Source organism: Thalia democratica, chromosome 8 (assembly GCF_965202585.1).
Source record: "Thalia democratica chromosome 8, ktThaDemo2.hap1.1, whole genome shotgun sequence".
Taxonomy (NCBI): domain Eukaryota; kingdom Metazoa; phylum Chordata; class Thaliacea; order Salpida; family Salpidae; genus Thalia; species Thalia democratica.
Window position 1 is genome coordinate 38,187,084 of NC_139172.1, and position 22,408 is coordinate 38,209,491.

A 22,408-nucleotide genomic window follows, 5' to 3' on the forward strand; every position below is an offset into this window, starting at 1 on the left:
TATTTAAAACCACTTGTACTGAAACCGCCTAGCTGCCAACTAGTTGCATTATTACGTCACAGCTTAGCACTAACTTACCACATACCTCAGTTAATGACAGCTGAGGTTCGTAGTAGAGGCTTTTGTGTTTAATTAGACAAGTTGTTAGTTGGTGCGCAGTGTATTGGCAATAATGTTGCATAAGTAAAGCTCTTATTTCGTTTGATACTAGTTTGTTGATAAAAATTTAGTTAAGTTTTTTTAGTAATTTCAAGTTAATGCACCGAAATATTTTATGTTTGAAAGTAAAAACGCTAGTTACAATTCAAACAAATGTTTATTTTACAAGTTTTCAGTTACTACTTGACTTAACTTCATTTTATCAAAGAGTTCTAAATAGCTTTTTAACTTGTAAACTTAATTTATTCGAATAAAATTAAAAAAAAAAACTTAAGATGTATGTTTATTGTTGAATCAAAACAAAAACAATTAATGTTTACCAGTCTTAGACTGAATTTCATACAAAGTATACACTTTTTATAAGTTTAATTAAGTAAACGTACTAAACTTATTACGTTTATACAGTTTTTTCAATAATAAAATCACAAAATGAAAAGCTTGGAAGAAATAATAGAGAAAGTTTCAGGAAACGGAAGGTATCAGGGATTCCTGCTGTGTCTGACTCTGTACGCAAACTTCGTCAGTTCTATGAACATTATTGCATCTATTTTTACTGGTAAGTTTTGATAAAACGTAAAAAAAAGGTAATATTTAGTGTATTTTTAAACATAAAAGTCTAAAATTAATGACTAATAAGTTAAGTTCGAACTTTATTTGGATTGTTAATCAAAAAGTTTTCTTATAGATAGATTATGAAAAATTAATTATTTGTTAAAACTAACACATTTTGAGCCTAAACACAGTAAAGAAATAAACAAATGCTTAAAACTCCCGAGTTCATACAAAAACTCTAGGTCAAATAAGTTTGCAATCTTTAAATAACTACTTATTTTACTTCTTTGTCAAACTTGTGTGCCAAATACAAAATTTTTAAGTTTATACTTTTTTTTTTAAATAATACTTTTAATTTTAGCCGGTGTACCCGACTCAAGATGCTTTATCAACGGTGTCGACGACTCAACTCAAAAATTAAACTTTACAGAAGAAGAAATATTAAAGCTGTTCGTCCCAACGCTTGATGGTGTTAGTTTGTAGATAAGCTTGTTATGAGCATTAACTAGGCTAAAAAAGTATTTAAAACACAAACTGAGATTTTTAACATACTGCCGAAAACTTGGTTTTTCAGTTAGAAAGGTTTTAAAATGAAGCTTAAAATGTTTTCGAAAGACTTAAAAAGTAAGTCTGTTTTTAAAGTTGTTAAGTATTTAAGCAACTTAACCAAATAAAGCTGTTAACTTCTAAGTTGGCTTTTTACAGAAATTAGAAAGATGCAAGTTAAGAAAGTTTGACTTTGACACTTGCAATAATTCAAACGTGACTCGCGAAAGTTGCATATATGACGTCATAAACACAACTGATTACGAAGAAAGTCACTGTCAAGACAGTTACGTTTACGACAGATCGTTTTACCCTGAAACTATTGTCACGGAGGTTGGTTAAATTTTTTTTTTGTTTGAGAAATACTAAATTAGTTAAATGAGTACACCAAACATCATAAGAATTAAAGAATGTAAGCATTTTGTATAAAAAAAAATTTTTAGTGTGAATTTTCTTTCTTTATTTTCTGTTTACAAATTTTTATGTTAAAAAATATTTTGTAAATTACGCTGAAAATAGCTTTTTATAATGTTAACTGTCAAGTTCAAGTTTTAGCTTTATTCAAACACGAAACATTCATACATTTATATACTGAACTACTTGGTAGTGGGATTTAGTTTGTGACAAAGAATATTTTGCAACTTTGTCCACTTCTTTGTTCTTTCTTGGCTTTTTCTTTGGAGCAGCAATTGGTGGCCTTATTTCAGACAGGTTAACAAGTAATTGTTTTGATATTTAAAAGTATATAGTATGTAAGTTTATTTAGCTAATATGGTAAAATTTATATACATGTATGAATGAGTTCTAACAGATATAATCTAACTGATCACTATTGTCTATATCAAGTTCTAATAAAGTACTTTACTTAAATTACTACAGTACTATAAATTTTTTACTGCTAAGTTAGTGAAAGTACCATAAAATTGTACAAATCTACACTAGAGATTATTATTCAGATCAGGAAGGGTGTTCATGTACAATAAAAAACTAATTATACTGTTGCTAAATTGTTTAAGTTGCAAATTTTTTTTTGTTAACAATTTTTATCTATAACATACATACGTATGATCAATCAATCAATACAACCGTATTACTTTATAAATCATTCAATGATTATTTCACAGGTTAGGAAGAGTGTTCACATACAGGGGAGGAGCTATAGGGGGGTTGATACTGGGTGTGCTCATTTCATTCTCAACAAATATTTACATGTTCGCTGCGCTGAGAACACTTCAGGTCGTCTTCTTCTATCAGAGCACTCTCGCTTCCATTGTGTATGGTAAGTTTGAATATTATTTTCGTAGTGATATTTAAGCGAACAAACTCGATTTTCAAATAAAAATTAAACAACAGGAAATTGAATTTTATGTCTTTTCGACTAATGAGTGTCTTTAGCACTTACATTTATAATGAATACCATTATTTATAAACTTTTACGTTGTGTGTGAAGTAAAAGTGTTGTTGCACGTTTATGCTATTATTGTACAACAATTATTTTATTATAAAGTAAATAATAATGGTAATTTTTTATTGTATGTTGCTGTAAATACACTAATATTACTTCAGTAACTAAAAAGTGATTAACTAGAAGTTAAATGTACATTTTTTGTTTATAAACTTTTGATGAACGATTGTAAAAAGTTCTTAAACCAAAATAAACTTTTGAACGTTATACTGATAACATTAGTTGTATCAAGTTGAAAAAATAACTGACTTAATATAAAATTAAACGATTAAAAGTAAAACTATAAATTAATTTAAGAAAATTCGTTTTATAAACAAATTACTAAATTTTTACATAGGAAACTAAATGTACAAAAAAAAAAAAGTAATCTCTAAAAACCATAAGAAACAATTAATTGTTCAATACACTATCATTAAAATTTTTTTTTTATATATTGAGGTCAATAAGAACTATACCAAATAGTTAATCTTGTTCTGACTAGTCTAAAATCATTAAAAAAACACTACAAAATGATAATACTATCAAACGTACATTTAGGATTGGAAATATCACGGAGATCATGGAGGCCTACCAGCGGTCTGATGTGCAACGCGATATTCGGTGTTGGATGCTGCGTGTTATCCCTGATTGCTCTCTACTGCAACGGGTGGCGACAAGTTCAGATCGCCATCTCGTTTCCGTTCGTAACCAGCATACTGATATCCTTCTTCCTTCCCAGATCTCCAAGGTATTGAGTTGAAGTAAATGTGTACGTTTGAAAAAAAAAAGTACTAATAGTTACTTATTATCATTTCGGTAAAATTTTATTAACTTAAAGAATAAGTAAAACTATAACTATTTTTTGCTTCTTTAAGTTATGCTCGTTAAAAAAAACATGTTTGTTTAGAATGAAAAACAAAGTAGTATCTGAGAAGTAGAACGATAAATAATTTATCAATTTAGTAAAAAGAGAATTTCTTATACTAAAGCCTGTTTAGTTCTACATTAAAACATGTTATGATAAGTTTTTTTGAGTTGCTTTGTTTAAACATATATTAATTTAATACTATCAAGGTAATAAGCTTTTATATCTAAGAAAAACGTTTAATAATTTTTTCAAAGAGTTTTTGATATTTTAATGTTAACATATACACTATATTGAAAATATCTAATATGATTTAACTATAAAAGTCAAGTAAACGATAAAGCAAACATGTTTGTATTGAAAATGTTCAAAGTAACATTTGCAAGTTAGAAGTAACAAAAGAAATTTTTAGCTTGATATATTCAAAAATGGTATATAATAACTCAATGAATTGTATATTAAACAAGCTAAATAGAGTACTTATTTGGCTATTTAACATAAGTGTTGCACAATAAAAATGTAAGATAAAATATTCAGGTGGCTTTACTCAAAAGGGTTGTACGATGAATCAGAGGAAGTGTTGAAGAAGATGGCCCACAAAAATGGCGCCAAATTTGACATGGTGGCGTGGGAAAGTGTGTTAAGCGACAGTTTGAAAGAAGTAAGTAGATTGTAATTCAACTGAGGAAATTACTTGTGAACAGGGTTTTACTTTCAAACTTTTTGATTCTTTTACCAAAATTGGGCTGTAAAAACAACTTGAAATGTAGTTTTTTATCTAATCTAAACTATGATACTTATCTGTATAGTTATTATGAACTAGATACAAAGCGAAAGTTAAACAAAGTAAAATGTTGCTTTATTTATAGCAATAAAATTTAGTCATTGAAACTCGAAAATTTTAAACATAATTATTATTACTAGGAAGTGGAAAGTTCGCCTTCTGCTTCTGAAATCTTGAAGGGATTTCTTAAAAACCGCTGCTCGAGAATACTGCTTTTTTGTAACATGTCTGTTTGGATGTCTATTAGGTGAAAATAACATTTTTTTTTTAATTTTGTAAACTCTTATTTTGTTTAAAATTTAGATAAAATATATTTAGTTGTACTAGGAAACGCTTTAGCTACAGCAAGCGGGTAGTTGATATAACTTAAAAATGAACTGCTTTAAGCAAAAAGAACTTTCTGACTCTCCCATACTAAGTATGCTTAAAAATAATTGATAACTTCGAAATATTAATCAATGTTTTACATTTGTAAAAAAACACACACAGTGTGCTTTCTGCATAAAAATGTTTAGCACTCTGCGTGTTACAAAATATGCTTTTACAACCTTGGTAGTAGAAAACATTAATTTTACAGTTTGGTGTACTTTGGTCTTATACTGAACAGTGGTAACCTCGGCATCAACATTTACCTGAGCAACCTGATGGGTGGCATCATGGAGTTCTTGTCGTGCGTTCTGTCTCTGTTCGTTTGTGCCAGGTTTGTTTTGATATTACTTTTGAATTGCACAAGGCAACACATTGTAGTACTAATACATCATTATCAGTTTATATATATACAATTAAAGTCTGACAATTTTGTTTATAAAACAAATTAGTTGAGTAATCTTATTAAAATTTAACTACAATGCTTAGTTTTTTTCTACTAAACTTAACAAACATAATCGTTTATCCTTGCACAGTTACGTAATAAAAATAAAACATACAAAAAGTGATTTAGTGAAGCAAAAAAAATCTTAATTTTATTTAAATGTCTTGTATGATTCGTAATGGGTTTTATAAATTTGTATTTATCTGGTATATATATATATATATGTATTCAAAAATGACAAGTGTTTATTGAACTCTGATCAAAGTATAAATTAGCAGACAATTTGCTTATTGTACATGCTTTTGTTTTTATTGATAGAAGTTGACACTATATACTACTCAACAGAGTTGGCATTAGAAAGCTTGTATTTATTACCATGTTTTGTTCTAATATTTATTTTGTATGTTACTCAACAGAATCGGTAGTAGAAAGTTTGTTTTCGTGAACATGCTTCTATCTTCTTTCACTTGTCTTTCATCAACTGTTGTTATCAGCTTCGGTGGTGGTAACCCTGAAAGTAGGTTTTTTTATGTACAATTCTACTTCCTATTTTATTAAATAATTTCAAAAGTCTTAAATAAATTAAGTCATTATTGCGTCATTAAATCTGTATAATTCAAGTTCCGGTTTTACAACATTTTTTATGCTAAAATTAACAATTTTCTTTAAGCTTAAATTTAAGTTTGAAACAACTTATATTTGTTTTAATTTCACATGATGAAATCTACTCGCGAGAATGAAAGTAAGTTACTATAACACTTATAAAAAAAATCGTATTTAAACTGAAACTGAAGTCAATACTTTAAATTTTCAGCATCAAAACTAATAGCAATGGTTTTAGCGATGATCGGTAGATTTGGCGCGAGTGCTGCATTCAACACATTGTTCTTGCAAACCATGGAACTCTTTCCTACCTGCGGGAGGTTTGTTTGTTTATACAATTTATTTTGTTATTGTTAAATGTGTCGTATTATTATCGAAGCGGTTTAAGTTATCTTAGCAACTATCTTACATGCTTTTGAAATCGTAGTAGTTTTGTTGATTTTTAAAAGTACTCGAGTGTTGACACTAAAAATGACACATATAGTTAGTAAAAGAACTAATAAAACGTTAGACATTCAAAATAACGTTTAACTGTCGACTTTTAATTAGAATTAGAACTTTTCGGTCAAATAAGTTTTGATATCATTTTTTTATTATTATAACAGTTTTTGTTGTCTGGAGCTAAATATTAATGGTATTTTTATTTTAGTTAATGTAGGTGACTTAAGTACTCTTTAATACTTTAAATTTGTACTAAAAATTTCTTTGTTTCAATGTTCTGCTGTTAGAAATTCAATTTAGGTCTTAAATGAAGTTATTACTAAAGCAAAGTCTCATTAAAATACCAATAAAAAACATAAATAGAATATAATGAATGATCTAAATTAAACGATTAAATATAAATACTTAAGCGTCATTGCCAATATATCACTTTGTAATCTTCAAGTCTAAATCTGTACTGCATAGTTGCCAGCACTTATAACGAACTTAATTGAATTCGATTGATTGAAATGTTTGGCATCAAAACTGTTTTAGTGGATAAGTGTTAATTCGATTAACTTATTACCGGTTATTTGCTTTCCACTAATAGCGGTAACCTGATCAAGTATTGTAGTTTTACTTATATATTACATACCTAGACTAAGTTAATTCATTACTTAATGGCAGTTCGATTTAGCACCGGTATCAATAAACTAAAGTTCGTCGAACAGGAATTGCCGGCCCGCGACTTAATAATAAGTTAATTGATTAGTAGTTAAAAAATCTAACTTAGAAGTACTGTACAATTATTTTAATTTTAAAACTATGTTGATGTAATCGAGGATAAGCGGGAGCTACAGCTTTTCCGATTACATAATAAACATTTTGGTGAGTAATTTAAATCTGCGTAGGACAACCGGTTTATTTGCAAACAATCAATGCATCCCAATTTTACATATAAATCAACATAACAAATCTTAAATAAAAACAGCACCTAAAAGAATAATGTACAAATGTTTAATGTTTTATGTTTATATTCAAAACAGGACCACTGCACTGGGACTTGCCTCGATGGCGGCTAGAATCGGCAGCATCATTTCACCGTGGACCGTCCAAGCACAGAAAGCCGTACCCTGGGTCACACCTGTTAGTTGTTGTTATGACAATCTTAAAGTAGTTTACACCTGTTGTTTTTATTATGAAACTTTAAAGTAGGTCACAACTGTTACTTTTGGCTATGAAATTTTTTTAGTGAGTTCCACCGAATAGTATTTTTGCTATCATAGTAATAAAGTATTGCACATCTCATAGTTGATGTTTTATTGATAAAAATTGTTAGTTGTTGATACAACTATGTTTAAATGTGTCTTAATCATTAGTTGTTAAAATCAAAATTTAAAAAAATAGGTCTCCTTAACAAAATCTCCTTATATTACGGTCAGTTTAAAGCCACACAAGTTAAAAACAAACAAACGCTTGGCATTAAAACATAAGCATTTACTCTGCTCCTTAGCAAAGTTGCCAGAATTTAATCACCTAAGACTACACGTCTTTAACATACATGTGTAAATTTAAAAAAAACCTGGCATCACTGCACCTTAATTGATATTAAATTAGGTCAAACTTGTTATATGCTGCTGTGACAACACTTGAAATAAGTAAATTATGTTTTGAACATAGTTTTCGAGAAAAAAGCATCTTTTGATATTTCAAAATGCTGACTAAAATCTGTACCAGGTGTCTAACTCTAAGATACGTACGGTTTCAAGAGTATTTATTGTTGTTACTAGGTTTTATTGAACGACAAAAGAGGGACGCTCAAACTATTTGGTCGTATAACCTGGTGCACGAAAAACTTTTAGTTGTCGATTTGCATATCACGGATACCTTTCAACGTCTTATCCACAACTGATTTTATTCTAAATAAAAAAGTAAAAAGACTTCTTAAAAATATATTTTTACTATAATATATTCATAATGAGAGTTTTAATCTAAGTCAATTTGAAATATACTTTAACTTATTAGTTTACAGTTAACTAATAGTTTGTCTATTTTAATTTTAACAATTTTAACTAAACTTAAAACATTTAAACTATACACTGAATATTTTACAGACAATTTTCGGAGTCATAACGTTGGTGGCGGCAGTGATCAACTTTAACTTCCCAGAAACCCTGAACAAGAGTCTGAAGATGTCTTTCTGTGAGGCGGAGACTTCTTACGTGGATCATTTTAACAACTCCAAGTTCTGGAGAGTTTTCTTTGGGGGAAGACTGCAACATAAGTAAACTGATTTTTATTTGAGCTGTTTTATTTTACTAGTGTAGTTACTTTTTCAAAGTAGTTTTAAAGGTAAAATATTTGCAAAACTTTAGTTTATGAACTTACATTTTAATATGCAAAGTCAACAAACAATATGTTTGTGTTTAAAGCATTTTTTTTAATTAGAAACAATAACTTACACATATATAACACCAAAAGTCTGGAAAAAAAATATAAGTTATGATGTCAGTTTTTACCAATACATAATGTTTTCTTTTTGCTTTTGAAAAAATACTTTACGGTTTCTATTGTTTACAACATGAGTTTATATATTTTATATGTTTTAATTCACTACTATTTTTTTTTTGCTAATTTCAAGTAAAATACTAAATTGTATGTCAAAATCGGTCTAAGTTTTAGTATGTTTAAATGTACTTCTAAAATATATAGCTTACCTCCGCACAGCTAAAAATGATATAAATAAACTTTTATACCTTTATAATTTATGTATATTTAATCAATGTTTTCTTAAGTTTAAAGTGCATATACTAAAATATGTTTTTGATGATAATATTTAAAACACACTAGAACTTAAAACATTAAAATTTAGTATTTACTCTTTTCGCTATAAGAGTAAATATCTAAGTATGAGTTGTAGTACATTAAGTATACAACACCAAACTTAACTTAAGATTTTATTGATATTTAAAGTTATAAGGTCACAACAAAAATTACTTTTTAGCGTTAAGATTAAAAACTCTAGTAGTTAAAGTTTTAAGACATGAAATATCTTTACAGATCAAAAGACGTGGCTGAAATGCAACGGTACGAAAAAATGGTTCACTAGTATTATGAAATGCTATTTAGATAGCTCATCTACTCTAAATTATATTATTAAATATAACAAGTATTAGTTCTTGCTTTGAACTTAAAACTTTTAACTTAAGTGCTTTTTCTTATATTACCATATGTTATGGTGTTTTTCAAACATTTAGTAGCTATTTGTAGGTAAATAAAAGCTAAACATATTTTGCACTTTTTTGTCTAACTTCTGTTGCCTCAGATCTAGAAAAATACTTTTATTCAGTCATCTTATTCATATGAACATAAAAACAGCAGTTTTTAACTTTTAAAGTTTGAATTTTTTTATTATGGTTATACCCTTAAAGACTGTTTTGCTATTTTTAATCTATCACTTAGCACCTGAATATGTCTTAATCTTCTTTCATTTCGTTTAATTGAATGTTTTACTACTAAAGATTTAAATATTTAGATGAAAATTAAACTATTTGTAATAGCTCGTAAGAAATTTTATAAGCATGTGGTGTACGACTCGATAACCGAAGGGTTTCTTTGTATACAAGGTCTTTAGTCCACACTTTTTAAGCGCTTTTTTATCGTTCAATAAAATATAATAATGCTCCAACTTAACATTTTAAGAAAAAAAATGATTATTTATTTTTGATGTTGTTTAACTAAAAATACTATTCTTTTTTTTTAAACTTAATTAAGTTTTCATTAAAACGTGTGTTCACTAAGGTTTTCAATTTAATTGATATTATTTATTTTTAATTTCTAGAAACATTTTTATTTTGTTTTACTGTTAATTAGTAGTAAACCTACTTTTATTTATCTTAAAATAAAATAAGTATATTTAAAAGTTTGGATTGAAAGTAGAATTGAATTGTAGTATATATACGAATATATATATACCTTTTGTGCTTTTTCACAATAATTAAATTATGAAAAAAATGTCTATGCTGTACTCACTAACTATAAATGCTAGAATAAATTAGGTAAAACGTAAAATACTTTAGTATTCAAGTAAAAAAGTTTAAATACTATAATAAAAAACAAAAGACTTAAATTAACACCAAATATTAATTCGTTTTTCATAAAATACATTTTGCTGAATATATAAGTATAAAAAAAGTTATACAAAAAGTTTTATTGTTTACTAGACTATGTAGTGATGCATTTATTTATGTATATTAAAGATTAAAATAAAATAGAAAAAAAAAGATTACTTGCCAAAATGTTTATTATTAAAAGACTTTCTTATAGAAAAATTATTATTTAAATGTCGTTTAATATATTTAATACAGTAAAAACTGTTTTTAAGATTTTGACTTAAACTTTCTTATCATTTGATTCATCATAATTTTTTGTATAGATACTAAATTTAAATGAAAAATTAGTAAGCTGTTTTATGAAACTTATGTAGTGTCTATCTCTCCTTAGTTTCTACAAATATATATTTTTTTAGTATTCAAAACAAGAACCAGTTAAAAACTAGGTTTTAAATTACAAATACTTTAATTAATGCTCTTATTTTTTAAACTATACTTGAGTTAAACACTAATAAACTCATATTTTTTTTTAAAAAAAGCAATACTTTAAACAGTTTTTTGATTTATTGGCATTTTTAATGTAAAAGTTTCAGTAAACCATACGAAAACCATTATAACTATTTAATACAAATCTAAATTAAACTTTACAGTTGAAAACTAACTGATCTATTTTTTAACTTTTAAGAGTTTTACTAGAATAAACAATTTGCTATCATACTCTCTAAAAAGTGTTCATTCAACAGGTTTACATTAGAAATTTTGAAGTTTTTATTGCTCATAAGTGTACAGGAAATTATCCCAAACTTAATTTCACAATTGCCTCCGCGGCAATAAATATTTGCACACTTTATTATATCCCGCGCCTATTTTAATCAACTTGGTCCTAGCTACTTATCTACTTGGTTATTTTTTGCGCCATCGATAGTCAAAATCGCTCGACTTGGGAAACCCTGATGTGTAGTAACTTTAAAAGTTTCAAAAATTTATTCAGAATATAAAATTTAGTATTTATAGTAACGATACTTAAAACTTCAATAATGGCTTAATTATAAAACACATTTTTCGGTTTGAACTATTTGTCATTTACTAGTCTGTAAAGATTTTTTCCAAACACTTAAAACCACCGTTCAAATTTGTTAGTGTTAAATGTATTTTACGTATTTATTGACTTTAAAAGATTTTCCAAACAAAAACTAAATAAAAAAATTAAAATTTATCAATAGGACTTAACTCTTTTAAACTAAATATAGTTAAATAATTAACAAAAGTGTACCAAGTTCAATTAATGCAAACGAATAAGTAATACAAACTAGTGTTGAAGTTAAACTTCATTTATTATGTATTAATAGACTAACTAATGTTTAAATAAATAACAAAATGGTTTTATTTTTCAGGAGCTTCAGGAAGCTTGTCGTCAGGGATGTAATCGACAAGAGGACACCCAAAAACCACGTTAGTGCAACCTAAAAAAAGAAATTAAATGTTAAAATTTATCAATTTGTTGATGACTACTGAAAATAATAACTATAAATAGCAAATGACAATACCATTATGTTTTGGTAATAAAAAGTGGTAAGCTTAAAAATAATTTTCTTAGATAAAGATAAAAACTGTTGACATGAAAGTAAATTCAAGTAAAACAAACCCTCAGTTAAGCTTAAAACATCAGTATAAAAGCCGACATTAGAAGAACAGATGATAAATAATTACTCAACATACTCGATTAATACTAAACCTAAGAAAGTTTATAATATTAAAATGTCGAACAGAAAGTTTAAAATTTTATTGTAAAAAAAAAATTTGTTATATATTTAAAACAACGTGTCCATAATAAGATTATTTTCATTATCTAAACAAACAAAATAGGTAATTACTTAATCGAGGTTAGGTTTTTACCAAACTTTTTAAATTTTTACGTTTAACAAAAAGGAAAACAATAAACTGTGTCTTGTATTTAAAGAATTTCTCAACTACAAATTTTATAGTTTAAAAACTATTTTTAAGAAACATGCTCCATAAGTAGGAAAAAGTAGTTTAGTATCCTCGAATATTTAAGACATGTAAAACTAAAAAAAAACGTTAATAATTCAGAATTCTTAAGTTCTTTTATTAATACTACTAATTATCAAGGAACGAAACACAAACTTGACAAAGTGTATAATTTATTTTCAGAAACCAAATTATTTTCTCAGAGTAACAATGTTTTATAAATTAAGACCAGTGTTTGATTTAAAGAAAAATGTAAAAACTATATATCTGTTATTTTATCATCAAACGTTTAAAACAAACTTCCTAACCGTTCTGATAAAGTACTTTTGTTTATTTTTGTTTGTTTTTTTCCTACAACTTTTATTACTCATTTTATTTACAAAATTATAGTGGATCAAGTTAGATTTTTTAGAATAGTTATTAATTTGTCAAAGTAATAGGTATGAAGTTATAAGCTATAAAAAAAGTCTTGTATTTTTTACGAACTGTTTATATTTTTTCAGTGTTTTACATAAGCTAAAAAGCCAAAGCTTTTTCTTCTATGTATAATATGGCTTTAAGTTATAGTTAATATTAAGGTATAGAGTATTTAAATTAAAACCCCTTAGTTACTTATAAAATTATACTACAATATTGTACAACTTTTGTTCAAAAAGCTGAATAATAAAACTTTATAAAACTGAAATCATCATTATTCTAAGCTAAAATGTTTTAATAAAAAACTCATTCAGTAAGTATTAGTAAATATTCTTATTATACTCTTCCGTCTGACTAAACTGTTTTGATTTTATTATGCTTCGACAACTGCTTATATAGTAAGTACAAAACTATTTAACAACATAGAAAATTTTCTTAAGATTGTATAATTGCTTACATTTCCGCGTTTAAAAATATGTTAGCCTGTTTACGGAAGAAAGTTGTTGTTTTTTTTCGCTATGAACTTATCTAACTGCTGTTATAAATTAAGTGTGCTTTTCGTATTAAATTATTTTATTATTATATGTTTTAATTTAAAAAAAAAATCAAAGAGGTCTCAACTACAAGAGAAAAATAACATATTTATTCTTTCAAGACTTTATTATGCAAATTTAATGTAAACAAATTATTTTACTTTTAATAAAGTTAGGTATGTGTAAAAGTCTTTTTAAGCGACTTGATTTACTAAATGATATTAATTTATAAATTATATATTAGTTAATTAACAAAAATAACTTTACTTTTTCAAAAATATACCAAGATCGTATAACTTAAATATAATTTTGCAATGAAGTCAAAAATAAAACTAACAGTTCTTTATAGTCTGTAAAAACAAAATTATTTTAGAAATACAATATTACTTATACTGTCAGTGAAAAAATGAACAAATACACGCTTTTGTTTAACTAATCCTTTCGTTTAATTAAAACATTTTCAAAAAAAAAAAAAACGGCTAAATTTTTCTTTATGTTTTGCTGTTTTTATGTTTTATATATGTTTAAAAAATGTTAAAACTGCTTTTAGTCTTGTTTTTTCGATACTTAGATCTAACTACATTAATCAAATGAGATTTTTAAATGGTGTACTTTGGTTTCAACCCTTAATTGTTATTTATAGTGTTTATTTATATTTAACAGAAAATATTCAATTACTTTACTTATTTAGAAAATATTAATTTCTAGAAAACTTTCACTGATCAGCTTTAAATGATTTAACTATAGTTTTTGTTAGTTATGGTTTTCTAAAACTATAGCTCAGCTATCGCACCTTTGATAAATAAATTTTCAATGTCAAGAGAATTAAAAAAAGATATTGAAACTTAGTATGTTCTACTTATATAACTACTTTCACTGTATCTTAAGATTTAAACTTTAAACTAAATTTAATACTTTAATTTTAGATGTCTATAATTATATAATAAAACGTTTATAGTGTTAGTATTTTACAATAAATTGTAAGTCCTGAATATAAATTTTTTAGCTCTAAAGTATTCCACTTGAAAACTAATGTTTAAGTTTAAATTTTAGCTATTAGGAATTTATCATTTAGCTTATATATTTATAAAAAATAAACTGTGTTTTTTTTTCTTTTAAGTTAGAAATTTTATTAAAAACAAAAATATCAAACTAAATGATCTGTATAAAATCAATTAACATTAAGTAAATACAAATTTGGCTTGATATTAATCTTAAAGGTATCTGTATTTTAAAATTGTTATAAAACTTGTTTTACTTTTATGACTTGTAAGAAATTTAAACCATTTTAAATAAGCTAGTTATTGAAAGATTAGAATTGTTCAACTATTTAGACTTTAAACTTATCATTTTTTTTTAAAACGTTTGACTCCGCACCTACAAATTTACAAATTAGAAAAATACACTTTTGTTTCGTATTTAAATTACACATGAGAAGTTAAGCTGCATGCAGGTGAAATAATAAACAACACTATCTATAATTAAAGATACGTTTTTATGAATAACTTCATTAAATAGAACATAAGCATAGTTAAAAATCTACAAAAAAAATGCATTTAATACAAGTAAATTATTAATAAAAAAATGAAATATTTTTCTTTCATTTCACATTATAAAGTATCTAAGATTAAAGTATTAATTTCTTTCAAGTTTTATATTCCTTTAAAAACATATTTTTTAAAAGAACATACAATTTTTCGTTTAAATAGATTGAGTTTGTTTATAAAGTTTAAATATTTTTATAGGTTAAAAATTAAAACGATATACTTTTTTTATATAACTTATTTTTTCCCATTTATTTACTGGTTATATACTTTTTCTTAATGAACCATATAAAAATATACACATAAAATGAGGGTAAGAAGAGTTTAAGAAGCTTTAATAAAAGATATACAGTCCTAATTCCTTATCGTTTAATTGGATAAATGTTTAAAGTACTAAAAATAACAAAAACGCTAGTCTTAGTTTGACGAATCAACAAATTACTTTAATATTTTTGCTCTGTAAGCTTTTTGTAAGTTAATATTTCAAAGTTTGTTTTAGAAAGTCAAAACTATATAACTTTGGATTTTATTAATACTTATGTTCAGTAACTTTATATTTTACCAGTAGAGCGTACCTAATTTTCAATTTCTATGAAAAAAGAAAAAATTTCATAACATAAAAGCTGCACTACGAAAAATAAAATCGTTTTATTTTTAAGATACACTTTTAGTTTTTAGTTAGGTATTTTTGTTTGATTTATTTGATCATTGCTTTGCAACTGTGTTTAAATTTATCACATAAATGCTTTAATTAATTATTGCTTATTGATCGACAAAATAAAATAGCTCAACATTTTGTGTCCTAGGACACGGTGCACAAAACAACCTTTCGGTCGCACACTAAGGGTACCTTTTAACATTTTGTTAAAGACATATTATATAGAAATGTAATTAAAACTTCATAGTTGACAATAAACTATATATATTTTTAAGGTTTTAAACTAATTTAAGTAGAACTTTTCATTTGCTACCACGCCTTTGAAAACATATTTAAAAATCAAAAAGAATAAAATACACCAACATTTATATTCAAATTAGTTTTACTTGTATGATAAAAATTGTTAATGCTCATACACCGCACATTTACAAAACATTAGTATAAAAAGCTTCTAAATAAAAAATCTATAATAATAAAAATATCAACGGTGGTTACAAGCTTAAAAGTGTACAAAAATTTTTTTCTCTTTAACTAATGTATTATTTAAGAAAAAAAAATTGTTTTGTAACGAGTTTCTTAAACCCTATAATAAAACGATTCATGTTCGTTAGTGTTGTTTGTAATTCGTGCATAAAGTTTTAAACATTTTTAAAAGTTATTTTTGAAAGAAAACTAAAAGCTTAAACTGTTTTTATTTCAGTTTTTATAGTTTGAAACTATTTATGATCAACTATAGAAAAAAACTAAGGTAAAATTATGTAATTTTAAAATATTTAGTAAATAAAAGAAGAATTAGAGTTAAAATGTATTTACTTTTTATTTATACACTACTTAGTATTGAAGTTAACGAAATAATAAGTTCTCATCCGTGCATTTTAAATTTTAGAGCTTCAGAAATGTTTGTTATAATGTCCTCCTCATGAATCGTACACGAATACCAAACAGAACAACCTGGAAAAAGTAAAGTGAAATGTGAAAACAAAACTGAGTGTGTTTAAATATATACACATATATGTATACATATATATTTTTTGACGTAAAGTCAACTAACATATAAAACTATAAAGCTTTAAAAGCTAAACATTTTATAATGGTAGTATATTTAATACTTTGATACTTGTTTTAATAATAAATAAAAGTGAAAACAAACCTTCAGTTACTGTAGAAAGTAACAGAAAAACTGCAAACATTAGAAAAACTGATTTTCTGTTACTGTACATATTATATTTTTATCAAACCGGTGATTTTTTCCAATTTTAAATATTATAAGTACAAATACAAATTTACAAAATGCAAAAAAAGTTTTTTTGTTTGTCTGAAAAAACGTGTACGTTAAAAAACTAAGCTTTACATCACGATAAAATTTTTCCGAACAAAAAACTTAATATTTATGTATCAGCATACAACTTCCTTATCTAAAAGAAATTAGTACTGCTGTGGAACTAAATTTTAAAAAGTAAGTTTCTAAATATTCCTATATCTTGTAATTAATATTTAATAAAGTTATTTATTTCAAACAAAAACTCACTGAACCTGTTTGTATATGTGTATAAACATCAAAAATGAGCTAACTATAAATGTAGGTAAAATTTAGGTAAAAAAAAATTTACTCTTTTGATCTAAACAATCTATCTAGACGCTTAGAAATCTTCGTTATTTTTTAATTTAAAATAGTTATTTATTAAATCTCTAAATACAAAACATTAAATTAGAAGACAGTATGACAGAAAATAAATTAAATTTGTAACGTATTTTTGATAAAGTAGTTCTAACATTGTTTTTTAGATAGTTGATAAAAGAATTTTTTTTGTAAAAAAAATTATAATTTTTGCTTTAAAATTATTTTACTTAAGCACAAATTTTGCTAAGTAGTTATTATAAGCTTATAAGTTAAAAAAATATTTTTTTATCAAATAAACAACTCTCACTTGAAATCTATTGTACTACAACATTAAAAAAAATGGTTTACTTATAAAAAAAAGTAAAACAACATTAATCAACATACACACCTAAAACACCAAAAAAATAAACGTACGATATATAAAACTAGTTACTTTCATTAAAGTCTTTCAATAGATTTTAAAAATTCGCATTTCTGTTTTACAACTTTTACCTAAAAACTAATTAGACTGAAACTTCATTTCATAAAAACGATTTTGTAAAAATTGTGACTTCCAAGTCTAAATAGAGAAAAGTAAATAACTTTGTCATAAACTAAATAAAAGTTTTTTGACTTAACTATTTTGTTGTTGTTTTGCTTCAAAAAGCTACTTATGTAGTAAGCTATTATTGCTTGTATAACATATAAAATTGGTAAGTTGTTAAAACTGGTTACATTTCCTCGTATTTAACTATGTTAGTTTGTTTACAGAAAAAACTTTTGATATAACCTCGTTAGGAAGCTTTGAATGTGCGAACTCTTATAAAACTAGTTAATAAAAAAAAAACTTTTCTGTTAATAAAAATTAGGTATGTGTACAACTTTAGTCAAATGGCTTGACAACTTTAGCATTTATCTTAAGTATTTATTTCTACTCTAAATGTACTTTTTCAGAAACTTTTCAAATACTACCAGCATTGTTTTTGTAAAAAAAATATTGTAATGAAATATACATAAGCTGAATACTAATAAATATTTCAGTTTGAGAGTAAACTAGACATATCAAGTTATTTAGGTATTTATGTTAGCTGCATGATAGACTTTTATATAAAACTCTGCTGCATTTTTTGTAATACTTTTTAAACTATCGTAGAAGCTGTGTAAAACTATATTTATTTTTAATTTTATTATTTTGAAAACAGTATTGTAGATATGTAGTTATTACCTAAAACAAGAAGTTTTTGTTGCATAAACTACGTTTTACACAGATAAAATTACTTAACAAACATAGTGAAATCGACAACGTACGTTTTAAACCTCAAAAATATCTATATCAAACAATGTTTAAAAAAGCTAGATGATATATTATAAACGAGTAAAGCAAACGGACAAAAAAAAATGTTATCATGATTAGTGGAACCATTTCAAAAGTTTTTAAATGATTAAAATTTGTAAGTATGAAATGATAAAAAAAGGACTGTAGTTTTAGAATAAATAAGTAAATTTGGTTACGGAAAACGTAAGACTTTTTATAAAAACGGTAAGGTACCTATTCCACATAAAGTCCTTTTGTATAGATATAAAGAATTACCTTATTGATTTTCTTACTTTGTCTGTATAAGGAATTTTCTAAAACTTGACTTAAAAATATTGAATTTAATGTAAAATTATTTTGGATTATTAGTTTATATGATTACATCTTTGTGTCAAGGCCAAAATTTTATTTCAAAATGTATTAAGATTGCATAATTTTCTAAATAAACAAAACAAAATATAAAGTTATAGTAAATTTTTAAATTAGTTTACGATTAAAACACCGTCGGTAATCGGTAAAACTACGTGTTTTTAAATTTAAGTTGTATTTTAATAAATTAAATATTATTAAATATTTAAACAAAGTTTTTAATTCGACTTTAGTTAATTTTTAAAATAAGTGAAACTCAATATTTTTTTTTTGTCTAATTAAACATTTTTTGTTTAAAAATAAGTTAGAAATTTAATCTTTATTATTGATTTCTTTACATTGTTTTAACAATCACTCTATTTTTTAGTTTTTTAGCAAAAATAAAAAAAATTTTGAAAATATCTGAGTTATATTGCAGATATTACTAAGTTCGATAGAACCTAATTTTTTATGATACAATTGTGAATCAGAGTTTATTGTATAGTATAAAATAGATTATAAAAATTCTATAGAACAATATGTTTTTGTTATTGAAAACAGATAATTGTACAATAAGTAACGAATGAATAAAATATTATTTGTAAGTATAAAAAAGATTTAAATAATTCTTAAGAACAGTAGTTTAAACAAATTTTATTTTTGATAAATATAGATTAATTTTCCAGTTTAAAATGCATATGAAAAGTTCTTTAGAATAAAAAGTTAATAAAAAACATATTTGCGTCAAAGAAAAAAAAACGTTGATTTACTTGTATTTAATAATACACTGTGTATTTGTGTCAAAGCAAACTTGTTTTAGGTTCATCGATATAATAAACAATGTTTTTGTGTCAAACAAAAACTTTTTAAAGTTTCATTTTCTAATGTTTGTATTATTCTATCACAATGATAACTTCAAACGTTACTATGCTTATTAGTTATAGCTTTATGTATAAAAAGAGTGCAGTTTTTTAGTTATCAGTTATGTTTTCAAGTTAGCATAGAACTTTATACAACTATTAACATTTAGAGTTACGGTAATTTTGAATTCACCAAATAAAACACTTTTAATAGTCTGTAGTCAATTTATCTGCAATTTTGCTTTAGCAAACAAATTTTATAAAGTTTTGTTTTATTTAATGATAATCGAAAAACACGTCTTACGAACAAAAGTTTCGGAAATTAAATAAAAAATAAGGTTTATATTTTTTTGGTAAACTGTTCGTGTCTAACTAGTAAACTTAAAAAAGTGGTTTATAGATTCAAATTATTTAAATTTACTATTAGTTTTAGAAACTTAATTCTAGTTATATGAAACTACTTTATGATTTAGCAACATAAAAATGTTAATAGTTTGTTTGTTTTGAAAAGTTCTTAAAAGTTTTTTAAAACCAGCTTTCGGTAAAAACATCCTTTAAATTGTAAAAAATACAATATAAGTCTATAGTTTTTAAGTTATTTAGAAACCGTACTTAGACTTTTTTTATATACTTTAACAGAAATAACGTATAATAAAAATGAAGTTGTTTTTGATTGCTTTCTGTTCAGTTTTTGTAGTTTCATCAGCAATATTGGTAAGTTTTTACTACTTTCATTTATAAAAAATATAATGTTATAAGAAAACTAATATTTATAATTCTATGATAGAAAAGTAAATTAATAAAAAATGAGTATATTTTAAAACGCTCGTTTTCATTAATAAAAAAATGTTATTTAACTAAATGTACAAAAGTATATGTAAAATGATTATCAATTTCTTCGAAATCATAAACTTTAAATTAAATGAAAACTGTTATATCATATTAATTTTGTATTTTAGTAATAAATATATAAATATGCATTTTGAAACAGTTTTCTAAAAAATTCAAGGCGTAGATTATTAAAATAACTGTTTACTTTTTTTCTAATTGATATAAAACTTACAGTGTTTTTAATAAACTACTTTCCTAGTGAACTTTTAAACTTTAAGAGTTAATACTAATGAAAATTAACAGACGCCCGAATTGAAAATACAAACAAAGTTGAACATTAAAGTGTTGACTCAGCAAGGAGTATTGATAACAAGTAGGTTGGAATCTGCAGGAGAAAAAGTCAAACAGTTTTACCAATCAAGAAAGCAAAAATTGCCAACTGTAAATACAAATATAAAAAAACTTGTATACTTAATAATAACTACATGTAATTTAGTCTTGTGAGAGAATATATTTTCGTAAGAACAGCTAAGTTACAGAAAGTTTGAAATTATTTTTTAATATACAAAAAGATTTAAGTAGTCTAAGTTTATAATGTATACTATAACCAAAACATTTATTAAAAAAATATTAATTCAAATTGTTAACACAGTTATATTACTCCACTTTAAATTTTTCAGGTAGTTAAGTTTTAAATATTGTATCCATCATTGTACTTTATTTAGTTATATTCTCACTAATCTTGCTGTTTTTCAGTTTGTTAACATCCAAGTAACCGGTAGCAAATTCAAAAATACCTTCAAAGTTTACACTGTGCTGCTGATAGACGAGCCAGACTACGTCCAAGGATCGAATAAGAATCGAGCAATGTCCTTCTACCTGGAAAAAAATTCCAGCATCTTGAAGGACAAGAGAGTTTTCGGCAGTCAGAAGTTCAGCAACCGTGCTCTGGTGAGTTTGGATATTTTTATTATGACGTCATAAACTTAAATCATTTTAAATTAACTCAGATATATAGATTTCATGAGAATTTTTCTATATAAAGCAGTATATAGAAATTTTAAGTTTTTTAAGGTAATTTTAAGTTTATCTTGTTCCTCAGTATGACGTCATCACATATCACCACAAACTGTACCTGTATTTGATGGTTTAATATCTACGCTACTTACTTTTAATCTTAATTTTCAGGTTTTCTCCAAGTACAACAAGTATCTGAACTTTTTCGTCCTCTATGTTGATAACGAATATTTTCCTGAAGAAGCTTAAATAAAATTAACAGGTATACAAAAAGTCTGTATTTTTAATAAATAATTTAAATTTAACAGCTTTAAAAAATTTGTCAGTACTCAGCAAATATGAAAATCAGACTTACCTTGAAGTACATTAGCTGTGTGTACTGAAAATAATCAAAAACTAAATTACTTTTTTGTTTAAATAACACAAAATAGAGTTTTTCTAGTTTAAAATAGTGATAAACTTATTTGTTTGTGTTCTTTTTAGTTCCAACTGAGTTTATTTCCTTTAAAAGTCTTTTTGAATATTTGATGAGATGTCAGACATTATACAAAAGACTTTACATAAAATTATGGTACTTACTTTAATTTATTTTTTAAGTTTAGTTTTCCATTGTTACTAAAACATTAAATATTTAAAAACTTCTACTCACAAAAACTTGTAATAAATAATTTTTATATAACAGATTCTAAGAAAAATTTCTACAGACTTTTCGACGAACAGATTTCCTTATAAACCTGAAATTAAACAAAAGCTTTTCTTTTATTTTATAACTAAAATGTTTTAAAGTTTTTTTATACTTGCTTTTAAATAATAGTTTAACATTTCAATTATGTGGTTTTTAATAAACAAATAAAACAAAAGTGATGTAATATTTTTAATATACTTAGTTTTAAAACAGATATTATAACCTTAAAGTTAAATTTTATGCAAAACATAGTAAAATTTTGTTTTCATTTTAATTTTGTTGACACTTTCATTGAATAAAAGTCGTTTCTCTATT

The 22,408-nt window shown here is 24.9% G+C and overlaps 1 protein-coding gene across 1 annotated transcript; it reads left to right on the forward strand.

The window, feature by feature from the left end:
- Positions 1 to 568: 568 nt before the first annotated feature.
- On the forward strand, positions 569 to 21,657 carry LOC145843217 (solute carrier family 22 member 15-like). Its single transcript, XM_082950677.1, has 17 exons — positions 569 to 715; positions 1,073 to 1,182; positions 1,417 to 1,590; positions 1,865 to 1,968; positions 2,382 to 2,536; positions 3,260 to 3,449; positions 4,104 to 4,227; positions 4,491 to 4,597; positions 4,928 to 5,050; positions 5,578 to 5,678; positions 5,976 to 6,084; positions 7,231 to 7,330; positions 8,299 to 8,468; positions 11,691 to 11,748; positions 20,695 to 20,832; positions 21,148 to 21,342; positions 21,580 to 21,657. Exons 1-17 carry the CDS (start codon positions 589 to 591, stop codon positions 21,655 to 21,657), a joined length of 2,163 nt encoding a protein of 720 aa, XP_082806803.1. The 5' UTR covers positions 569 to 588.
- The last annotated feature ends 751 nt before the right edge of the window (positions 21,658 to 22,408 follow it).

Bases quoted from the DNA above. Each gene is read 5' to 3' on its own strand.
- LOC145843217 (XM_082950677.1), top strand. From the start codon at position 589: ATGAAAAGCTTGGAAGAAATAATAGAGAAAGTTTCAGGAAACGGAAGG. The intron at 4,598-4,927 runs GTGAAAATAACA...TTAATTTTACAG, and splicing joins TCTGTTTGGATGTCTATTAG to TTTGGTGTACTTTGGTCTTA. The intron at 5,679-5,975 runs GTAGGTTTTTTT...TTAAATTTTCAG, and splicing joins CGGTGGTGGTAACCCTGAAA to CATCAAAACTAATAGCAATG.